The sequence below is a fragment of the Periplaneta americana genome, chromosome 4 (genome assembly GCF_040183065.1).
Source record: "Periplaneta americana isolate PAMFEO1 chromosome 4, P.americana_PAMFEO1_priV1, whole genome shotgun sequence".
Classification (NCBI taxonomy): domain Eukaryota; kingdom Metazoa; phylum Arthropoda; class Insecta; order Blattodea; family Blattidae; genus Periplaneta; species Periplaneta americana.
In genome coordinates this window covers 165,326,760-165,351,012 of record NC_091120.1, presented here as the reverse complement: position 1 = coordinate 165,351,012, position 24,253 = coordinate 165,326,760, and the positions used below count along the sequence as shown (strand labels likewise).

The 24,253-nt window shown below is 37.5% G+C and overlaps 1 protein-coding gene across 1 annotated transcript in view; it reads left to right on the top strand.

The window, feature by feature from the left end:
• Window positions 1-24,253, top strand: part of Trap1 (TNF receptor associated protein 1) — a 428,549-nt gene that overhangs the window by 105,444 nt on the left and 298,852 nt on the right. Inside the window, exon 3 of the mRNA XM_069824270.1 lies at window positions 20,412-20,494. Within this exon, the coding sequence (XP_069680371.1) occupies window positions 20,412-20,494 (83 nt within the window). The remainder of the gene's footprint in view (window positions 1-20,411; window positions 20,495-24,253) is intronic.

The following is a 24,253-nucleotide window of genomic DNA, read 5'->3' as shown; positions in this document are numbered from 1 at the left end:
CGTTCCCACGTTCCTTCTTTCGTCTCGACGTTCCTTCTTTTGTCCCCATGTCCCTTCTTTGTCGATATTCCTTCTTTTATACCCACGTCCCTTCTTTGTCGACGTTCCTTCTTTCGTCCCGATGTTCCTTCTTTGCCGGCGTTCCTTCTTTCGTCCCGATGTTCCATTCTCCGTCCAGACGTTCCTTTTGTCTCTACGTCCCTTTTTTCCGACGTTCCTTCTTTCGCCCCGAAGTATCTCCTTTCGTTCCGACGTTCCTTCCTTTGTCCGGACATTCCTTCTTTTGCCCCCACTTCCCTTCTTTGCCGACGTTCCTTCTTTCGTCCCGACGTTCCTCCTTTCGTCCCGACGTTCTTTCTTTCATCCCGACGTTCCTTTCGTTTCGACGTCCCTTCTTTCGTCCCTACTTCCCATCTCCGGCCCACGTTCTTTCTTTCGTTCCAACGCTTCTTCTTTCCTCACGACGTTACTTCTTTCCTCTCGAGCCTATGCTCCTTTCGTCCAGATATGCGATCTTTCGTCCCCACGTCCCTTCTTTGCCGGCGGTCCTTTCGTCCCGACGTTCCATTCTCCGTCCAGACATTCCTTTTGTCCCTACGTCCCTTTTTGCCGAAGTTCCTTCTTTCGCCCCGACGTTCCTTCTTTCGCCCCGACGTTCCTTTCGTCCCGACGTTCCTTCCATTTGTCCAGACGTTCCTTCGTTTGTACATACGTCCCTTCTTTGCCGACGTTCCTCCTTTCGTCTCGACGTTCCTCCTTTCGCCCAGATGTTTCTTCTTTCGTCCCGAAGTTCCCTCTTTCATCTCGACGCCCCTTCTTTCGTCCCGACTTCTCATCTCTCGTCCCGACGCTTTTCTTTCGTTCAGACTCTTCTTCTTTCCTCACGACGTTACTTCTTTCCTCTCGAGCCTATGCTCCTTTCGTCCAGATATGCGATCTTTCGTCCACACATCCCTTCTTTGCCGGTGGCTCTTTCGTTCCGACGTTCCATTCTCCGTCCAGACATTCCTTTCGTCCCTACGTCCCTTTTTTCCGACATTCCTTCTTTCGCCCCGACGTTCCTTCTTTCGTCCCAACGTTCCTTCCTTTGTCCAGACGTTCCTTCGTTTGTAGATTCGTCCTTTCTATGCCGACGTTCCTCCTTTCGTCCCAACGTTCCTCCTTTCGTCCCGACGTTCCTTCTTTCATCCCGAAGTTCCCTCTTTCATCTCGACGTCCCTTCTTTCGTCCCGACTTCCCATCTCTCGTCCCGCCGTTCTTTCTTTCGTTCCGATGCTTCTTCTTTCCTCACGACGTTACTTCTTTCCTCTCGAGCCGATGCTTCTTTCGTCCAGATATGCCATCTTTCGTCCCGACGTCCCTTCTTTCGGTCCAACGTTCATTTCGTCTCTTCATCCTAACGTTTCTACTTTCGTCTTGACATTCCTTCCTTCATCCCATCGTCCCTTCTTCCGTCCTAACGTAACTTCCCTCGTCCCTTCTTCGCATATTTCGTTTCTTTGCCTCTTCTTCCATTGTCTCGTTTCTCCTTTTGTTTCTTCGTCCTTTCCGTTGTTCCTGTTGTCGTTTCCTAGTTGTTCCCTTCCATCCCTTTCTCTGCTTCTTTCCTTTTTCCATCCTCGTCTACTGTTCTTTCCTCTCTCTTTTTCCATTTCTCTCCATTTGTTTCGTTGCGCCGTCCCTGCCTTTCTATGACACGGGAGCGGGCGTGTCCCTCATAAAGAACATAGCTGGCTGCTGACTTGGGTCCGCTGTGTAGGCTACAGCAGACGCTTGTCTTATCGCTTCGCCCATTGTTTTAGCTGGAGATTCTAGGAAATTAAACCCACACAATGCCAATATTACTTGATCCAGCCTTGCAGTCGCGTCTTGGCTCGTTCCATTCCGCCGTGCTATTACAATACTCGTGATATATTATTCCAAATAAATAATAATTGTTTGCTCTTTGAGTTTTTCGGCTTCTGTTTTTTTATTCCGCCATTATTTTAGTTTCTTTATGCCATCGTTTCAAGTTTAAGGGAAGAGGATACTGAAATATGACTAAAATTCACTTTTTTTTTTTCAATTTTTCTTCCGCTTAAAATAATCTTTTGACAGTAGAGAATATGTTACAAAAAATTTAAGCCCTAACTCAATGCTGTGACATTTAATGATGACATATTTAAGTATCTGTTAGCCCACTTCATTTTCCAATCTCGTTTAAAATTTATCGCATCCCTTGCTCTAAGTTGTATCGGTTGATGCCAGGCAGTAGCCTTTTACGTGAGCCGTTCAGAGCAGAAGTGGTGTAAGTCAAAATTGGATAATGAGGTTTAAAGTAAAAATTCTGTAAAATACAACGCAAAGTAGCAGTTAATATTCAATTTATTTAAACTATTAGTAGTCAGTGGATAGCACGAAGGACATATTAATTGCTACTTTGCGCTGTATTTTACAGAATTTTTACTTTAAACCTCATTACCCAATTTTGACTTACGCCACTTTTGTTCTGAACGGCTCACATCATTGTCACGGTTGGATACAATTTAAACCTGCTATGAAAATCATGCGTTTCTCTTCCTTAATGTATAAAATACTATATTTTATTCATATAACTTATTTAGGCCCTATATAGAGTTCCTTGATACGAGTAGATTTAAAAACAGGAAAGCTACAGCATTATTCCATACTTTTCACTCATGCTGTAGTTTATGAAAACAGAGAAAAAATGTTATTTGGGATACAGCTAACTATAGTTCGCGTTGGCAGCGATCCTTCTAAATTATTTCTTCGTTATCGAACATTAGATACGGGAAACGATTGAATTATTGGAAGATGGATTTGAGGCTGGACCAGATGGAGAGGCCCAAACTCTGAAAATAGTAACCTATATTACGTTTCTGGAATCTGTGGAGCATAGGAACCGAAACAAATCCTCTGCGCAAGTGGTGAGTGAAGGGGGCCAATCCAACGACCGCTTTGGGCGAAAGGATTGATTGAAGACAAGCGTCTAAAATGCCACTCCTACCTGTCACCGTGTCACACGCATCTTACCCCTTAGCGGCCGTGAGCCGATGCAACCCGCAATACACTTCCGCATTGATAGGCTCCGCATATTCGCTTGTCATAGGCTCCACCCACATGCGTCGATTTACTCCACAGATTCCAGAAACGGAGTGTAGTAGGCCTAGTATTTTTTATTTAATGTCGCTTTCAGACAACTGCTAAGATTGTAAAATTCAGTGAGGGCGAGAACTTGCTTTCAAATATTGCCTGCAACCATATATTAAAGACAGAGTTATTTAACGTACCGAAAATCTACAACATGGGTCCTACAACGTTATTTCCATCCCAAAGGAAGCCGGACGGTTTGAAACTGAGAATCTCCGATTCGTCAACCAGCATGGTACACGCGTGACTACAGTGAACAACAATTGAAGGGTTCAGAGCCATAGTGGGCCAAGCGCCATTTATTAAAAACAGAGAAAGCAAGGGTTAAAGTTAAGTGAATACCATAGTTTAATAAAGATTGACATATCATTTAGTTTTAATGTGTATACTTCATGTTACTTGCTATATATATATATATATATATATATATATATATATATATATATATATATATTTCCATTGAATTATGGTAATAACTTAATTTTAACTTTTGTTTTCTACGGTTTTAGTAAATGGCGTTTGGCCCATTATGATTCTGAACCCTTCAATTCTGAAACGATAAGAAGAATATATTGTACACACGTGCATAGCAGCGTTGGTTGACGGGAACAATAAACCAGAACTATATTTGGATGGTCAAATTTCCGTTTGATTTCGGGCTGAATTGACAGCTCAATTCGACTTTGAAAATTTGGCCCTGTGTTAGGTCAAACAAGTCTATTGTTGGAACTAGTAATATGACATTGTATATGTTTTAAGCGACAAATACATAACTCTGTACTCGAATAGGTCACAACTGCTAAATAAACAAAATCCTGCCGTCAATACGTTGTCACGGATATCGCAGTGATGTTCTTGATGGTGTTAAAAGTTGGTGTCATGACGAAACACATTTCCTCGTACTGTTAAAGCGTTTCGCAATGATCCAGTGCTTTTGACGTAGAACTACATCTTTCTCCTCGCTAGGTATGGGTGGAGATATAAAAATTGGAAATTTATCCTTTGAAGAGACTGAAAAATTCAAATATCTTGGAGCAACAGTAACAAATATAAATGACACTCGGGAGGAAATTAAACCAGAATAAATATGGGAAATGCCTGTTATTATTCGGTTGAGAAGCTTTTGTCATCCAGTCTGCTCTCAAAAAAGCCGAAAGTTGGAACTTATAAAACAGTTATAGGGCCTATTACCGGTTGTTCTGTATGGTTGGACTCTCACTTTGGGAGAGGAACAGAAGTTAAGAGTGCTTGAAAATAAGGTTCTTAGGAAAATATTTGGGGCTAAGAGAGATGAAGTTACAGGAGAATGGACAAAGTTACACAAAACAGAACTACACGCATTGTATTCCTCACCTGACATAATTAGGAACATTAAATCCAGACGTTTGAGATGGGCAGGGCATGTAGCACGTATGGGCGAATCCATAAATGCCTATAAAGTGTTAGTTGAGAGGCCGGAGGGATAGAGACCTTTGGTGAGGTCTAGACGTAGGTGGGAGGATAATATGTGACTAGTTGCAGGGAATGGAACCTAAAGTCGGATTTTTCTTTCTTTCTCCTTTTTTTTTAATTTAAAAAAAGAAGATGAAATACGCAGCATTAAAAAAAACCTTGGTTCTAGGTGCTATTGTTTTTAATATACTTATTTAATATTAATATTACATTATGTACTTTTCTGAGAAATGCAAATTAAAGTTTTCATTTCTTTTCTTAGCAACTATAAGAAAGATTTAGGTATTAAAGAAGCACTGTGTAAAACTACGTCCTAGTTTAGTATGTAAAAAAGCCTACAGGTAGCGCAAGATGTCAAAATATAGAAATGCATTTTTTACACCGCAAATTCGTTATTTTGTTCTCCTGTAAAATTTCCTTTCACGACTTTAGGGTCCCTTTTCGCGTAACTGGTCACATATTGAAATGGATTTGAGGGAGGTGGGATTTGATTGTAGAGACTGAATTAATCTGATAATAATGAAAAAAAAAATAATAATAATAATGTCCGCCGAGATAGCTCTGTGGTAGCGCGTCTGCCTCCAGACTAGCTGGCCCGGGTTGTATTCCTAGAGGTGTCAGAAATTTTCATGTAAAATTTGTACGGGACTAGGAGAGATGGCGGTGCACAATTTCTAATCACTAAATTGTGCACCAATATGTCTGGGTTAAATCCCATATCTCTCCACAGTGCATATGAAGAGAAATCATATGTCACTGTTGATGGGAATGTTAAGTCTGGCGGCTCTCTTGGTGCTATTCAACAGGAGTAGGCTACGTGCCGGCACCGGGTTTCCCCTTCTTCCTTCCTCACCTTCATTATCATCCTCACCCATTCCCTACACTATGTACATTTATATGATCACTTACACATACACTTACTAGTACACGACATAACTCTTCATAGATACACATCATGCATAACGTGACCCGCCGAAGTGGTGTGCAACTTAAAAATAGTCAAAGTCCTGCCATCTATCCGCAGTATGCGGAACCCGAATCAGCAAGTGAAGTGGATAGGCATTAGATACACACATAATGATACTAATAATGATATTAATAATGATAATGATAATAATGATATTCATGATATAATATAATATAATAATAATTAGGACGAAAAAGCCATGCTTTGTCGCTGTTTTTAAAAACTATCCAAATTAGGGTAAAGGTTGATATATTATAATATGAGTGATAGTTATTTTGAGAATTTATTACAATTTTACTGAGCGAGAGAAGGACCTGTTTTGTGCAACAACTTGTCCACGAACATTCCCTTAAACCGATCTTCTTCTCGCTCAGTAAAATTGTAATAGATTCTCAAAAAGAATTATCACAATATTACTAACCTTTATATGCTAAAGGTCAGAGTACGTGCTTAAAAGAATATTATTTTACAACTTATCGTTATAGAAGAAAGCTAAGACGGTGTTTTATGGCTTACAATTTTGCACGGAACCCTTTCATTCAAGGTCTCGGATTTTCTATTGTTTTAAATCTGTAACACTGTAGCTTAGCTCTATTTTCTTTCCAAAATAATTTGCAGAGGATTCATAACAACGTAAAACCCCTTTGGCCGGGTTTGAACTCGCGAACATTCAATGGAAATGTGTCACGTTAGCCTTTCAGGACAGGAGAGGCACTAAATTCGTAGAGTGTACACAGAGTATGTATTGCCTGTCCATAATCCATACAATTAATAGTCATGTATTCATACATGCCTCTAGCTTTAGAATTATACAAAGCTGCCTATCCCGTCCACTGTAGACAAGGCAGAACTACTGTCATAAGTGTTTACACGTGGATAAATCTGGACAGACCCGTCCACATGATGGGGGTGGTCACAGAAATACGCGGCAGAGTGCTGTCAGGAATGTAACTGGAGTCCCGTGGTTAGGAATTGTGCGTAGTACAAAGTAAGCGGAAATGTTAGAAGAAATGTCGAGCATTGTCTCAAAAGCGTCAAATCTCGGGATCGGTGAATTTTAAATAAATATAAATCTATACATTATTTTTTTAATGTATACTTTTCATCAGACTTACTCTATTCCATTCAATTCCATCTGACCCCTTTCATTCCATTCTCTCATGAACGTCTGCACCACCATAGGATTTGGAGATTATTACATCAGTAAAGTTTTATTAAATTTTATATCTTATTCTAGCACTTAATGAAATCCTTACCTTCAGGTGAAATGTCATTACGAAGTTGTGTTCTTGCACTCAATTCATTTACAACTATCTCTTCGTAAACTAAACTTGACAATATGTTTTGTTAATTACAATGGTCTACAAAAAAAATCTTTTTGTCCGCTATTGAGAAAATTTCAAGTGCTCTATACTGAAAATGATGCGTTGATTCCAGATCTGTAATCAAATTTATCGTAGCATGTCAGGTATCTGAGTTATGGGACTGTAAGATTAATTCTAAATCTTACTGTTCAGTACATACCATGCCGTAAAGCAGTGGTCGACAACTCGATGCCCTGTGACGTCATCTCGGGCAGCTCTGAAGCCCGCTGCGCTCATATTTCGCTACCGCGGGCACAGCGGAGGCTTGCGATGGTGGCTGCTTTCTCGTGATAATAAATGTTTCTCATACTGATCAAATTAAACTTAAAGTAATGTGAATGCCTAATACTGGTATTTACATTTATGAAAGCAATTGGTTGATAAGTTAGGGAGAAATAAAAGCTGAATACAACTGAATACTATACTGCATTTTAAATTTATACTTTTTCTTTTCATTTTGTTAAGGCATGACCATTAGTAAAAATATTTCCTGATCTTCTGTAATGCTAATTACGAGATTTTTTAGCCTCCTTATTGCGTATTGATTGCTCAATATTATGCACTATGATCTGGGCAGTGCATGAACTGAGAAAATTTTGTAGATTGTTGTCAGATGAATTAGCTAGTTCTGTGGTGGGATTTACTTATTTTCACTAAAGAAAACAATGTTCGTGTAATATGTGGATCCGAACATGCACAGTCTGTCGAAAGCTGCTCATGAAGCCTGAGAAATCTGACTAATGGAAAATGTGAATAAAAATCACACAGACTTTTTCCTGCTTTTATACAGTACATATATCACCTTCAGTTCATTATCACTAGGGAGCGGATTTTTATGTGCTAAAAATTTTAATATATTTATTTTTTATGTGCTAAAAAGTACGAAAATATTTGGTAAAAATCAAAAAATATTTTTTTTTTAAATATGACAAAAATACCTTACTTAGCTTGAAAAAAAAAATGTTACTAGGTCCTCACCAACCACACTTGAGTGCTAGTAGTTGGTAGAGAATTGGAGTGAACAACAAAGGTCATCTCCAAATTCTCCATCACAAATGCATCCCGATTATCTCTGAGCAACGACATTTACTCTGAAAATGATCTTTCCACATCACAGGACGTCAGACGTGCATATTTAAAGAGAGGAATGTCACAAACACAAATACCGTCAATTTCACCTACAGGCACACCCTCCAATACTTGAGCAACTTTACACATTTTTTTTATATCCACTGTTTTTCCCAAAAACATTCTGGAATTTGTCCCTTAGTACTTGTACTTCTGAACCTAGTGGCGAGTCTAGTTTAATTTTCGCGCCACGCATCTCCCTGTTTCAGACAACAGGTTTCTGGATGTTTCGAGTTTTTTTATGGTGTCACACAAAAAGGTTAAATTTGCTAATAGGAAAGCCAAATCGTTTTTTGAATAATCATCTTTCAGTATACCTTGAAGGATATCGATTGACGAAGCCCGATAACAGGGAATCACAACAAGACGTATTGCCTTACTTGATGGACATGAGCGAGAGGCGAGAGATTTGTTTAAATAAATAATGTTCATACCCGAGCTCTTATCTGTTGTGTTTCACAAACAAAGCGTGGAATGAAATCATCTTCAGCAACAATAAACATTCCTAATTATGTGTTGCAAGATCACTCCTCCTTGTCCATGTTAATTTGTCTAATAATAACACTGATATGCTGTCTAGCAGTTCTCAGAACTTGAGGCGATACTATTACAAAAATGGATCACGGATACACCACACGAAGCAACCAAGAATTCTTAAAAAGATAACGTACTTCTGAGTGACATAATTGATTTAGTTTTAAAATGTTTAAAAGTTCTTGTAAAAATTATTTAAGTAAAAAAACTCCAAGATTTATGTGTTTATAATAGATTTCCTGAAAATATGTATTTACATAATTTTTTGTGAAAATATGTGTTTTTATGTGAAATAAAATTCGGGTTTTAAACTTGAAACTTCATGTTCGGAATTTTTAACTTTGTTAATTGTGTTTTATCACACGCAAAAATAATATTTAATTAAATAGGAATCCGCTCCTTAATTATCACACTATCAGTCTGTCATTTGTAGCTGAAGCTAAGCAGGACCACAATCTAAATCCACAGTAGATGGGCCTACGATAGAGATAGGGAAAAATAGCATAACAGTACTTTCGAAACAGTTCCAGAAAAAGAATTATAGGTCGGATCACTCTGTTCCAAAATAACAGGAGTAGTTTCTGACAGAATCTTTCTCATACGAACTGGAGTACTGTGTAACGTACCGTCCAACTATCTTGTCTGGAACACTCCAGATACTCTCTCAGAGACCATAACAGTTCCAGCCTAAATGTTCTCCTTGGGTGTACAGTAGTTCCTTCAGAATTTAGTATGTTGGAAGGAGAGCGAAATTTTTTACTACAATGAATTTCCAGGGCGCGTTTCAATATTAAATAATCAATCTGATTGGCGAATCAGCTTCAGATACATTTTTTCCGATTGACATAGAAAATCAAATTGTGAGATTGTGCCTATTATTATTATTATTATTATTATTATTATTATTATTATTATTATTATTATTATTGTTATTATTATTATTATTACTACTACTACTACTACTACTACTACTACTACTACTACTACTACTACTATTTCAAAGCCACTGTTTTACTATATAAAATGAAAAAAATTACACAAATTTATATACCGCACTGTATTGTGTTATAAAATTTGTATATTGTAACATATCTGCCTTCTGAAGGTTACACTGGAAGGAATGGTGAACGGGAGAAGAGTTTGGAGCAGAAGATATCAGATGATAGACGACATTAAGATATTATATGGATCATATGCGGAGACTAAGAGGAAGGCAGAAAATAGAAAGACTGGAGAATGCTGGATTTGGAGTGAAATGCCTGCCCTTGGGCAGAACACTATGAATGAATGACTACGGTAACAGCACTGGAGACGTAGCCCAACTATTCTCAATGTTTATTACAAATAAATTAAGAAGCTTTAATAGACTAATATCACGTAGAAGTAATATCCCTTATTTAACAGGAGGAATGATCAAATTATTGCGATGTTTTATGGTTTGTATAAATTACTGTTACACCTGACTGTAACAGCTGTCGTGGTTCCGATGACATTGTGGTCTAAGATTTTTGAAAACAGAATTAGTTCCGAAAAAATATAAAATTTTGGTGATTATTACATTATGTCAGACGCTTGCTGTTATTTCTAAACTGTTCTTTGAAACTAGTGCTTTCTTGGAAACGAAACTCTTGGAAAAGTTCCAGAAAAAGAACGATTTTTCCCAACGCTAGACTATGAAAAATCTTGAAATCTGACATCATACGTTCAACTCTCGAAAATGTGAACGAAATTCCTGACGACTGTTGAGACATAGCCTACTACTTCTATTCAAATTGCAGCTAACTTCTGCCAAGAGCCGCTACTGAACGGGAGATAGGGTTATATAATGTCGAGCACGAGATAATGCACGCTTGCCCCGCACGGAAGAACTACTGAGCGCTCATGCCCGTTTTCAGTCGAGTTGACGATCACTGCCGTAAAGTTGCGATATAAATTGATCTTAGTTTATATGTTCTTTGTAATTGTTATATTATAATATTTTAAATAAATTTATAAGAAGATATACACTTACAATATGTAGAAAGCACTAAAAACTCTGTTAAAAGTGCTTGAAACCTCTGCTTTTACGGTTGATCGGTGCAGAGACCCATCATGCTCAGACCGTATTGACTCTGGTACCTGAATTCCATCGTTGATATGTCCTGATGAAACCTCTCACCGTGTTCGCCGAGATTTGATGGAAAAACGTCAAGGTGTGAATGAAGAAATTGCATTTTTGAAGACCTGTGACAACCTAGATTATGAAATGCTCTAAGCATGTTATATACTAGCTCAGTATAATTATGAGATGGATAATTCCTAAAAACCTAGTTGACATTAATACGGTACAAATGTGTCCCAAGCTTCCAGTTCAAGAGCACTCAATTTTGACCTGAATGTAGTGTAATACAACATAATTAAAAATTAAAAATATTATTACTTTAAAACTGTGACGTGATAGAAAAAAACGAACTTCAGATCAAATATTAATTGTCAACATTACAGATATTATTCTGTATGACAAATTAATAAATCCATAATAATATTCTCATAGCTGCTGTGCATATATTTGTACAGATTACTATGCACTTAACTGCGGAATCCCGGCCAAATAAGTTACTCAGCTGAGTGCGCTCCTAGTATAATGGCAGTTGACATTGGACATATACGTCAACAAATATGTCTAACTTGGAGTCAGGCCATAAAGGGAAACATTGAAGGAGGAGAATTCGATCCGGTGTTGTGGATTGAATTCGGCGTAGCTCAGTAATCAGAGCGCTTGGTACGTAGAACCAAGGACCCGGGTTCGATCCCCGGCGCCAGCGAATTTTTCTCCTCAAATATTAATTGTCAACATTACAGATATTATTCTGTATGACAAATTAATAAATCCATAATAATGTTTTCATGTGATTGGGTAAAATCTCTTTTTCATGATTACAAAGTTCATCATTACCAAGCTATGAACTAGTAAATGATCTGGCTGGCATCATATAGACCGAGCTTACCACATTGAACTCAAATTTTGACTTGTGTGATGTAACATTTGGCTGTCCAAAATATTTACAGCTAGATTAACAGCTGTTTTTACATGGTGTTTTATTTAAATGCATAATTCGGAAGAATATTACAGCTGTTTGATGAGAATAACCGATAGCCACGCTGGGACCCCTTGAAATCTTTTAAGATGTGAAAGAGAGAGTGGTGTGCGAAAAGCAACGGGAAGCTACAGCATTCATTTTTCCCAAGAAAAACTGCAAACATGGCATGGAGCGTCTTCTGCGGACCTCTGAAAAAAGAACTAGGGAAGAGACTAAAGTGCTTTATATGTAGTATGGTATTGTATGGGGCAAAAACATGGACATTACGACGAAGTGAAGAGAAGCGAATAGAAGCATGGAGAAGAATGGAACGTGTGAAATGGACAGACAGAATAAGAAATGAAGCTGTATTGAAAAGAATGGGTGAAGAAAGAATGATGCTGAAACTGATGAGGAAGACGGAAAGAAATTGGTTGGGATACTGGTTGAGAAGAAACTGCCTTCTGAAGGCTGCACTGGGAGGAGGTTGAACGGGAGAAGAGTTCGGGGGAGAAGAAATCAGATCATAGACGACATTAAGATATATGGATCATATTAGGGGACAAAAAGGAAGGCAGGAAATAGGAAAGATTGGGGAAAGCTGGGTTTGCAGTCAAAGACACTGAACACTGAATGAATGAACAGTATGGATACTATTGTAGTAGCAATTGGGACTCTTCAACCAACAATTGCCAATATAAAAACAAACAAATATTAAGTGCTTAGCTCACAAACTTTGTGGCGCCATCGCACTATAGCGCACAAAAGTGCCTTTCCAGGTAACTGGCGCAAACGTATTGTTCCGTATTGTGCTTACCGCTCTTGTTCATATTCTTAATCAATTCACGGCATAGGCTGGGCCTGTTCCGGTCTCACATCTTTCCATCTTTTCAAGGTTCTTCGTATGAAGTGTCGTCCTTTAAGTATGTAGTCAAACAGTTGTTCTGAAAGTCGCTTTTGTGACATTCTGTATAAGCGTTACAGCCAGTTTTCTCTGTAAGTATTTAGTCTTTCAGTTATTGATTCTATTTGTAGTTATATTGTTATTATTATTATTATTATTATTATTATTATTATTATTATTATTATTATTATTATTATTATTATTATTGTAATTCTGATTCTGTTCATTTTTGTACATCCCTTGACAGCTCTAAGAATCTAATTTCTGCAGCTCGTATTTTACTGAGGTCTTTCTGCGTAATGGTCCATGTGTCACTGCCATATAACAGTATTGGGATTGCCTTGTCTTGTAGTATTTAAGCTGTGTCTTGTCTTTTCTATTAGTGTTTATAGATTGTGTCACATTATTATTAATACATCCGCCTGTTATAACTAGCAACAGATGACCTTATAGGTCCAGAAAACAATTTCAAAAAATGCATATACGGAATAGAGAGAAATAAATATATCAATACAATAAGTAGTAATCATATACTTACTTACTTACTTACTTACTTACTTACTTACTTACTTACTGGCTTTTAAGGAACCCGGAGGTTCATTGTCGCCCTCACATAAGCCCTCCAACGGTCCCTATCCTGAGCAAGATTAATCCATTCTATATCATCATATCCCACCTCCCTAAAATCCATCTTAATATTATCTTCCCATCCACGTCTCGGCCTCCCTAAAGGTCTTTTTCCCTCCGGCCTCCCAACTAACACTCTATATGCATTTCTGGATTCGCCCATACGTGCTACCTACATACCCTGCCCATCTCAAACGTCTGGTTTTAATGTTCCTAATGATGTCAGGTGAAGAATACAATGCGTGCGGTTTTGTGTTGTGTAACTTTCTCCATTCTCCTGTGACTTCATCCCTCGTAGCCCCAAAAATTTTCCTAAGCACCTTATTCTCAAACACCCTTAACCTTTGTTCCTCTCTCAAAGAGAGAGTCCAAGTTTCACAACCATAAAGAGCAACCGGTAATATAACTGTTTTATAAATTCTAACTTTCAGATTTTTGGACAGCAGACTGGATGATAAAAGCTTCTCAACCGAATAATAACAGGCATTTTCCATATTTATTCTGTGTTTAATTTTCTCCCGAGTATCATTTATATTTGTTACTGTTGCTCCAAGATATTTGAACTTCTCCACCTCTTCAAAAGATAAATTTCCAATGTTTATATTTCCATTTCGTACAATATTCTCGTCACGAGACATAATCATATACTTAGTCTTTTCGAGATTTACTTCCAAACCTATCTCTTTACTTGCTTCCAGTAAAATTTCCGTGTTTTCCCTAATCGTTTGTGATGTTCTCCTAACATACGTATTAACGTCATCCGCATAGACAAGCAGCTGATGTAACCCGTTCAATTCCAAAACCTCTCCGTTATCCTGGACTTTCCTAATGGTAGACTCTAGAGCAGTGATCATCAACTCGCGTATGAACGGGCACGGGCAGTGCTTGGCTGATGCGTGCTTACTGTACCGGGCAGACGGTTTGTGACGTTGCGTTGTAGTGAACAGTGGATGTTCTTGCCATCCATTCAAACAAGAGATGTGAGGAGCAGAAAACACTTCAAAACGTAGGCCACACTGAAGAAATACAACTTACAGATACGTTATACATCTCACAGTAACGAATATGGCAGATACGAAGATGAAGAACGTGTAGTATTAATTTAACAATTGAAGGAAAATGAGCTGGAAGTTGTTTAACCCGTAATTGGTGAGGTGGTGACTGTGAGTACCCCAGCCATTGTAAAAAAAGAAGCCTGCGCCAGGTGGATGTGCATATATATATATATATATATATATATATATATATATATATATATATATATATATATTCTTTTTCATTGCTTATTATGCTGCCTGCTTCCCTAATTTTGAAGAAAACCTAGTTAAAACAAATCAAAGTCCTTGATTATATAAATTAAAAATTCGCTTTGATTATCTGAGTGCTACGATACAAGTTTCTAAGTGGGGTAAGTGCAATCCCCACCTCACCAGTTACGTGAATAGAAAAATACCTCACCACTTACGGGTTAAGATCACAATGTTAGTGAATCGGCTGTGCAACTCAGTTATAAAATTTCACTTGTAATAGTAAGATATTATAAACTTTTTAAAGAATGAAAATTTGAAGAATGTTTAATTACAACTGAAGAACTTTTGTCACAACAAGTGTCGGAGTTTGAATCTATCAGTTTGCCTCCTTCGACCGTGATGCATCCCATCCGAGGTCTAACCGAAGACATTCAGGTGCAATTAGTAATTATTTGTCAGTATTTAATTTGTTATTTTTTGGCAGTAGATGAAAATACTTATGTAAGCGATAATCCCCAACTGGTTATTTTTGTAAGTGGAGTTATTGAAAATCTTCAGATTAAGGAGAGCTCTTTTATATTGTTCTCATAAAGGATACTACTACTGGTTACGATATTTTCTTGTAGAGGCTGTAGAAATATAAAAATATCTTGGAGCAACAGTAACAAATATAAATGATATTCGGGAGGAAATTAAACATAGAATAAATATGGGAAATGCCTGTTATTATTCGGTTGAAAAGCTTTTATCATCCAGTCTGCTGTCAAAAACTCTGAAAGTTAGAATTTATAAAACAGTTATATTATCGGTTGTTCTTTATGGTTGTGAAACTTGGACTCTCACTTTGAGAGAGGAACATAGGTTAAGAGTGTTTGAGAATAAGGTGCTTAGGAAAATATTTGGGGCTAAAAGGGATGAAATTACAGGAGAATGGACAAAGTTACACAACACAGAACTGCACACATTGTATTCTTCACCTAACATAATTAGGAACATTAAATCCAGACGTATGAGATGGGCAGAGTATGTAGGTAGCACGTATGGGCGAATCCGGAAATGCATATAGAGTGTTAGTTGGGAGGCCGGAGGGAAAAAGGCCTTTAGGGAGACTAGATGGGAAGGTAATATTAAAATGGATTTGAGGGAGGTGGGATATGATGATAGAGAATGCATTAATGTTGCTCAGGATAGGGACCAATGGCGGGCTTATATGAGGGCGGCAATGAACCTCCGGGTTCCTTAAAAGCCAGTGAGGAAGTAAGTAAGAGGCTGTAGAAATTATTTTGGACTACCTTGGAATAAACTTATATCCTTGGCAACCAATGGTGCTCCTTCCATGGTTGGAAGTAAAAGGGGTGTAATAAGGAGTCTAAGGGACGACGTGAAAAGCGTTAATTTAGGCCTATCCTATGAATTTATTTCTATTCACTGCATTATACAACAACAGAATTCATGTGTAAAACAAAAAATGGTGTTATGAAAGTAGCTCAGTTGGAAAAACCACCAACACTATTATATCGAAAAGTCTCGCTCATCGTCAATTTAAGTCTTTCTTGACGAATGCAATAGTGAGTATGGCGGTCTGTCATATTATAGTAAAGTGCGGTGACTAAGTCGTGGCAAATTATTGGATAGGTTCTTTGAACTGAGGGAGGAAACATCATCGTTCACGGAGAAAGGATAAAAGTCTGTATCATAAGTGAAAAATGAAAAAAAAAAAAAAAAAATGGATTTGTGAACTTGCCTTCATAATGGAATTATTTGAATGCTTTAAATTGTTTTCTACAAAGTAAGAACAAGATTATTACACAGCTATATGACAGAGTGAAGGCGTTTAATATGAAACCATCTCTAATTATGGAACGTTAGCTTAACTAAATGGATGTTACAGCACATTTTTCAAAATTAACAACGATATAGGGATACTAGTTTCTTAAGACTTTGGATTTCGAAGAATATATTCACACATCATGCGATCTACGCCAGGAATTTGATTCGAGATTAAAGACTAGGGAAATTTTCAATTTGATTTTCGGTTATTATTCATAATTGAAACTTATTGATTTACTTTACGATAGTGAATTGAAGGACCAATATCAAAACAAAAGAAGTTATCTGAATTTTATATGAACTTTCCATGCGTTAGATTTCCCCGATTGTACAGACATGCATTTTCGGATTCACATATCTGTGCGAACAGTAATTTTTTCCAATGATGAAGATAAACAAGCATGCCATGGAAGCCAACTTAAAATGTGCTTTCAGATTATGTACTGTAAAAAGAATAGTTCCAAACGTTGAGAAATTGCTGAGGGAAAAGAGAATTAAACAAAATTCCGAAAAATCAGTACTAACTGAATGGAGTTGATTTGTGCATTACTAGACTATTCCTAGGGTTTTTATGTGTTTTGTTCAACATTTTCCTTAACAGAAGCAGTTTACACATTTACAGTAATTGTCATGCGTTGCCCGTATAATTAACATGAAATGTGTATTACATTTCTGAAAGTAATTATAAATTTACTAACTTCAAACATTATTAAAAATAGGCTACAATGTTTTTTTTTTTCAAATTGCTTAAGATAATTTACTTAGTTATTTCTATTCAGCCAGTATCTTTTTTCATCAGAAAACAATCATAAACCTATGCAGTAAATTCATATTGTGGTCCCGCCGCTGAACGTCTTACTTGCCCTGTTGCGACTTTCCCTTGGCGAGCTGGCGAGCGGGCAAGGCTTGATGACGACACAGTGCTCTGAGTTGGGGACCACTGCTCTAGAGCAAAGTTAAAAAGTAAAGGTGATAGTGCATCTCCTTGATTTAGCCCGCATTGAATTGGAAACGCATCTAACAGAAACTGACCTATATGAACTCAATAGTAACATGTTCAATGTACATACTCGTACATACATACATACATACATACATACATACATACATACATACATACATACATACATACATACATACATACATACATACATACATTACATACATGCATGCATACATACATACATACACAGACACACACACACGCACGCATGCACACACACAACACATAGTGTTCTGCCTATGGACAGGTCTTTCACTGCAAACCTATTTTCTGCCTTCCTCTTACTTGTTAGTCTCGCATATGATCCACTATGAAGAGTCCACTGCAAGAATGATGGATGTTATTTGGAATACATTTTGCAGGAGAAGCAATTGAAAGTTTGAAATGCTTAGCGCTCAAAGATTAACTGTGATTTTCCGATCATTACTGGACAATGACTATCAGTGTTAATGCCATATAACTCTCTATGTACATTCTATATGTCTTAAGCTATGCACTGACAGTCTTGGTTCATTTTCGACAAGAAAGTGACATGCATCATTCTTGCAGTGGACTCTTCATATCTTAATGTCGTCTATCATCTAATATCTTCTTCTGCCCCGAACTCTTCTCCCGTTCATCATTTCTTCCAGTGCATCCTTCAGTAGGCAGTTTCTTGGCAGCCAGTGACCCAACCAATTACTTTTTCCCTTTCTGATCAGTTTCAACATCATTCTTTTTTCACCCACTCCAATACAACTTCATTTCTTATTCTCTTTCCACTTCACACGCTCCATTCTTCTCCATATCCATAAATGTTCAGTGTGTTATGTCTTAAACTAGTCCATTTACCTGTCTACAACTTTGTGCCATTCTCGTAGAATGCCATCGATATATATATATATATATATATATATATATATATATATATATATATATATATATATATTAATAAAATCAGGAGAGAGGTTGCAACCTGGTTAATGCCCAAGTTTGTTTTTATTTCGTCGGATTGTATACTTTCTATTTCAATTTTAGTTTTTGTTTCCGTCTAAAAGCTTTGTACTATTTAGATTAGATGTAGAGGGAATCCTTACTCTTGTTATATTAATGATTTCTATGGCCGAGTGATCGTACTCTTATATCTACACTGCACGCTGCACCGTGAACTTAACCCAGGTTGTAGTATAATAATGATGATGATGATAAGTGAATAAAATATGATGGCGATATAAGCCATGTCCAACCCGAAAGTTAGCCAGGAATTCTGCTTCAATTGGTCGAGGGAAAACCTCGAAAAGAAGACTCAACCAGTTATTGTTTATAGCCTAATGCTACATAATAAAGCTTGGAACCTATGAATTCTGGGTTTGTAATCTCTGTGTCATTGGAATATGTTTGCGACAGCAAAGATATACTGGGTGTTCAGTTCAAAGTGTGTCATGGCTCGCTGTATGCCGTCATGTGGCTAGTCGATGAGCCTCCTAGAGAATTCAATCTTCCTACACTTCCGCAGAGGTGTATTACTTATGTGCCAGAGAAGTTTCCTAGCAAGTACGGCGTTCATTCAGAAGAGTACTTACCGATACGTACGATAACGCCGGTAGTGGCAGGAATGTGAATTGTTTCGAAACATGTAGTGAGATAAGTTTTTTCTTACTGTCGGGATATGGGGAGAGGGTTAAGACGATTACTTACGTATTTGTCAACATGGACACGGAGCAGTTGATTTATGTTGTGGAATGTTGCCGTACACAACCGATGATAACAAATACCCTGCGTACGACTTGGCCGCGCAAAACACAGTTCGAAAGAGGTTATGGTAGTACACAGACCGTACAGACCGCCATCTGTTGCTACGACGTTCAAGTTATACCGTACAAGTTCTCAAGTTCAGATTGAACACCTTGATTAATAGGCAATTTCTCTGACACAAAAGCTGAAACTCGCTTCAAATCGCTGACTCATCAACAGTGACGTCATGACACACTTTGAAATCAACACTCAGTATATTCTGATACCTCTTCTAAAGCTTGATTCTCTAAAATAGTTTTTGATCGGATGAAGATAAAAGAAATAAAAAAAGTATAATTCACGCAAGGAAGTAGGCCTAAGTATAATCCTCTAGCATACATCATATCAATGCTAGAGTCTGATCCGTTGCTAAGCAAGTAACGTCAGATGTTGAAACTTCCGTAACATTTTATCGGTTTCACTTTGGAGCATAAACGTATCATATTAAAACAATTTTTAAGAAACAAGTTTTTTTAATTCTTTCCGTATTTTAAAATTACATTTCGAGTAGCTATATAAACTATAAAGATGAACAACGATCGAGAAAGCAAGACTAACAGCGCCCTCAAAGCCGAAAACCCGCACGACAATATTGTAGGCCTATACGTCGCATCGTTGACGTAAAGACTGCTTGTGAGTGTTTCGAGACGCCGAGATTGATCACTCCCGAAGTCCCGAACGTCAAGCAGCCTTGAATCGCCACAGTTGTTTATACCTGACTGAACTTTCATTTACTTTGGCAACTGTTATATATGTATAAACAAACAAGTAGCTTATTTGAAACATCATCTCTACCTTTCAGTGTATAATAATCCGTTCCCCAGTCTTTATTTAATTACTAGGCCCTTATTAAAAGGCTAGGAATTTTCTTTTCTTATGTTTGAAATCACGTGTACAATCTCAAGTAAAAAGATATTAACGTTATGTTTTATGTTTCTTAGAAATGCAAATTTATTTGAGAATTGTTTGTTTCTATTTATATAACCATATATCATATAGGCCTATCGTATAATGGAACTAGAACATTTTGATAACTGTTTTGTCTTTTTGTCTCATTTAATCATTTATAATGTTATTTATTTCAATGATGTATGTTATTCAAAGTTACGAAATCTTTCCACGCCGACCAAATGCTATTTCGAGAATGATGAACGAGACTCGAAGCGCACGAGAATGACGAGACGAGACTCGAAAGACAAATGCAACGTACACAGCGAGCGAGAGTGACAGTTTTCTTCATCTCTGTATTAAACTACAAAGAGCAATATCATTTACAACGTGATTAAGGAAGTTGGTTGTTACGAAACGAGTAAAGCATATAATGAGAACGGGTGTGTCGTCGTGATAATCATTTCAAATTTTCGTTCCAGGTACCGGCCACAGTCATGAGTTTCAAGCTGAGACACGGATGTTGCTTGATATCGTCGCCAAGTCGCTGTATTCCGAGAAAGAGGTAAGTAGGAACATTTCAAATCATATTCTGAATGTTCTGTTTTAGTACGAAATTGGTTATCAATGCTTTACTAACGAATATAACGTGAAGCGAGACTTCTAGTCGTTTGTCTGTTGGTGAGGAGTAGCGGCTGGTGGTCAAAATAATGAGCGTGCTACAATCTCTATATCTGTCTACTATATACACTTATATGTATTTATCTTAATTTGAGACTCGCCTAGTGACGAAATATGAAGTCTATACGACGTTCCTTCCTACTGCAGAACTTGTCAATAACCATGGTGTTAAACCACTCTATCTTGGACATCATACTCTTTTCTATTGACAGTATTGCAAGAGCAGTGAGACGATCCTGGGACATAGTGTTCCTTAAAAACCCTTTTTATGCGTTTCAAGAAAAACATCTTTCTGGCTCAGCAGTGGCCATTGGTGTTGTAACCAAAATATTTAACAACTTCGTTACTTCACGGAATGGATCCTGTAAATTGTTGGAGACTATGTATCGCAACAATTGAACATACATCTATATTTTGGAAGTCGGGTTTTCCGTATAGAATCCAAGTTGTGTCTTTAACACTCTTTTGTTCAGTATAGTATAGCTGGTGACAGCAACTTCAAGTTCGTGTTCACGAAAATTATACGAAAAATGCTAAAAAATTTTGCTGTTTAACAATTTTGTTGCGTCTAGGTAGCTTACAGACTGGAAACGGTGAGTACTTTCCTGAATTTTATTATACAGTCACATACTTCCTTGGCTTCAATTTTCTGGGATTCCATTTTCCGTCGCTTGCTAGCTGATTCGGGAGGAACCTCATAGGCCTACAGGTAGATAGCAGCAGCAGTCTGATATTTGAATTAACAAATACATTGTAAATAGTTCCGTTCCGAGTTCTTCCACAAACAAGCATTCTTTCGTTACGCTTTACTTTTGCAATCTCCAAGCTGTGTTGTGCTGAAGCTGACTACAGCACTTTCCCGCGTAAAAATAGCCAATCAGAGCAGTGATTTCAGCTTCGCACATGCGCAGAAATGTCTACATTCTCATACAGGGACATCATTTTATTTTTACTAACATTTTTAATATTAACCTGTCTATACCTTTAGAGAACCGGAAACACCGCTTGCTCCCCCCTCCAAGACTGGAGTTCGATGATACTGGCGTAAAACACAAATCACTCTACTAGGTATAGGAAGGAAGAAAAGTAGTACATCCATTTACGTAAACTAGGAAATATCGCGATTTTGAGTTTGATAATTTTCATTAGGTTTTTCTTTAATCAAAGTACAGTACTGTATTAAGAATAAGTGTTTTTACTCACGAAGTGAGTTATCCATGCGAACGTATTCTTTATGCAGTGTATATTATACTGTCTACAGCACATTAGCGTACAATATAGAGAAAGAAGTTAAATTGAAAAATAATCATAATATGAATATTTAAACACAATTTTGAAAATGGTGGCCGTTCATTTCGATACAGGCTTCAGTTCTTTTGTGCATATTATCGCACTATAGACTATTGCATCTAATTCCAATTGCCAGTTTCGTCCTTCGTACTAGTAACTCATGTTGAAATAATTCTGTACCTACTCTACGTACTGTAAATTCAATCTTCACTTCTGCCCGACCCGAAAATACAAAATTACTCAGACATGCTATCTACTGTCCGTCCAAGTGGTTATGCCGCAGGATTGTAGAAAGGGAGGAAATCACGTGACAGTTAGTTACTTAACGAGGCCCTTTTATTTAAGTTAAATTAAACAGCTGTATAATATTACGTAAACTTCCAATTCCTAAGAGAAATTAATGTTTTCAGAAAAGAGCTAAGACAGCCCAGCTATTACAGAGGGGTGAGCAGAAGCAGGTGGGGGAAATCGGGATGCGACGTAGGCAAACGGACAGTACCTGTGCGAAAATATGATTCAATATTGAAAGCTCTTTCGTCACTGGAAAACGCGAACATATTTCTGGAACGAACTATACTCAGTAACTCAGTACTGCTTACTATCTGCGGTCTTGGTTCTGTGTGGAGTTGGAACTTCCTTAGTAGAAGGGGTGGGAGTGAAGTACATTCAAAAACTCAGGTACAATAAAAATTGAAGTAAAAATAAGATGATGTCCCTGTATGAAGTTCAGAGTAGCACAACGAACCCCCTGAGGCACCAAAGAGCGAAGAGCGAAGACTAAACACTCGATAATGCGTCATGAACATAACCACGGGAAATTGTTAAATGACAGATCAGATACTATGGTATTAGAAATACATTATTTGAGCAAAAATTATGACTGTAGCACATAGGGACGGGCCGCCCCTGTTGGTGAGACAACTATTTAAAGTGAAAATTAAAAAAAAATATATTACTTCTACCTTCTTGAGGATACTTTAAAATATGCAGGTGTTTATAAAATGTGCCGACAAACTTTTGGAGGGGAAAAGCAATGAAGAAATTGTGTAAACGTATGTAAAAGATCATACAGTGTATGAGGAATGCACCATATGCAAGGTACATATTTTGACCATCAATAGGCTACAACTACTGATTTCGCCGTGTAGTTGCGTCTTACAAAGTACCTTATGCGCTGGTTTTCTGTTTGGGCCAAGGTGGGTTTGTATGTTGTGAGAAATTAATCTATACATAATTCGCTACATTAATTTGATTTTCCGAACATGATTTTAAGTTTTACTGTATAATAAGATACGGCGTTGTATTGTTGAATTCTGATTACTAGGAACTACCTCTTTATAAGGGGGCACATTTATACAAAATTCATATTTTCTCTCCTAATAGATTTTTATGAAACTTTGTACAAGCGTTATAGGTTGCATACAAACGTAACAGAGTTCGTACGCAAAAAATGTATGCTACCTGTAACTTCTGTACAAAGTTTCATGAAAATATGTTGTATAGGAGAGAGGCTATTAGTTTTGTCCAGCCAGATATGCGCTCTGACCCACTTTGTAATGCCTTTCCGCCTCTTACGTCAGTACAGGACATGATATTGTTACAATATTAAAGGAGGAATTTGAATTCATGACTGTTCTTCTATGCGATTAAATTTACCCTTTAGTTGTAAATACCGTTTCCGGGTTCATTTTAGTTTTAGTGTTTCCATATAGATGTCACCAATCACAATATATCATTTTCTGGAGAAGACTTGAAATCGTCTATGAGCGAATAGTAAATTATTACATGTGCAGAGACAAAATTTCAAGATGGTGGTTTATTGAAAGGTAGCGGAAACTAGGCTTGATAAGTTTTGTGTTTTTTATTATTATTTGAGATGCAAGTACAAAATATTATAGTCGTTATAACAAAAGCGCGCGTGTGTTGCATTTATCTTAATAATGTGGCTGACAAGGCAGAGGTAGTCTTTCTAATAAATGTATATACGGTGTTGTATCGTATCGGACGGGACATTGGCCATTACGTTAATGCGGAGCTAGATGAATGAATGACCGCACACTGCGAGATCAATCATGCAGTTTCAGAGAGCTGATGCTGCTTCGTCGCTCCGACGTGTACAGATGACGCAGGGGGCGGTCGCTGCCACCTGAAATCCCAAGGACCTGCTATGGCTTGTCACAGGGGGCCGAGACCGTTACCTATTCCACATTTCATCGGGATTTCGGTGTAAATTTTGTCACAACATTTTCTTTTTGAGAACTGTGTAGTGAGAGTTACTGCATATATACACAATATATATATATATATATATATATATATATATATATATATATATATATATATCTGTGTGTGT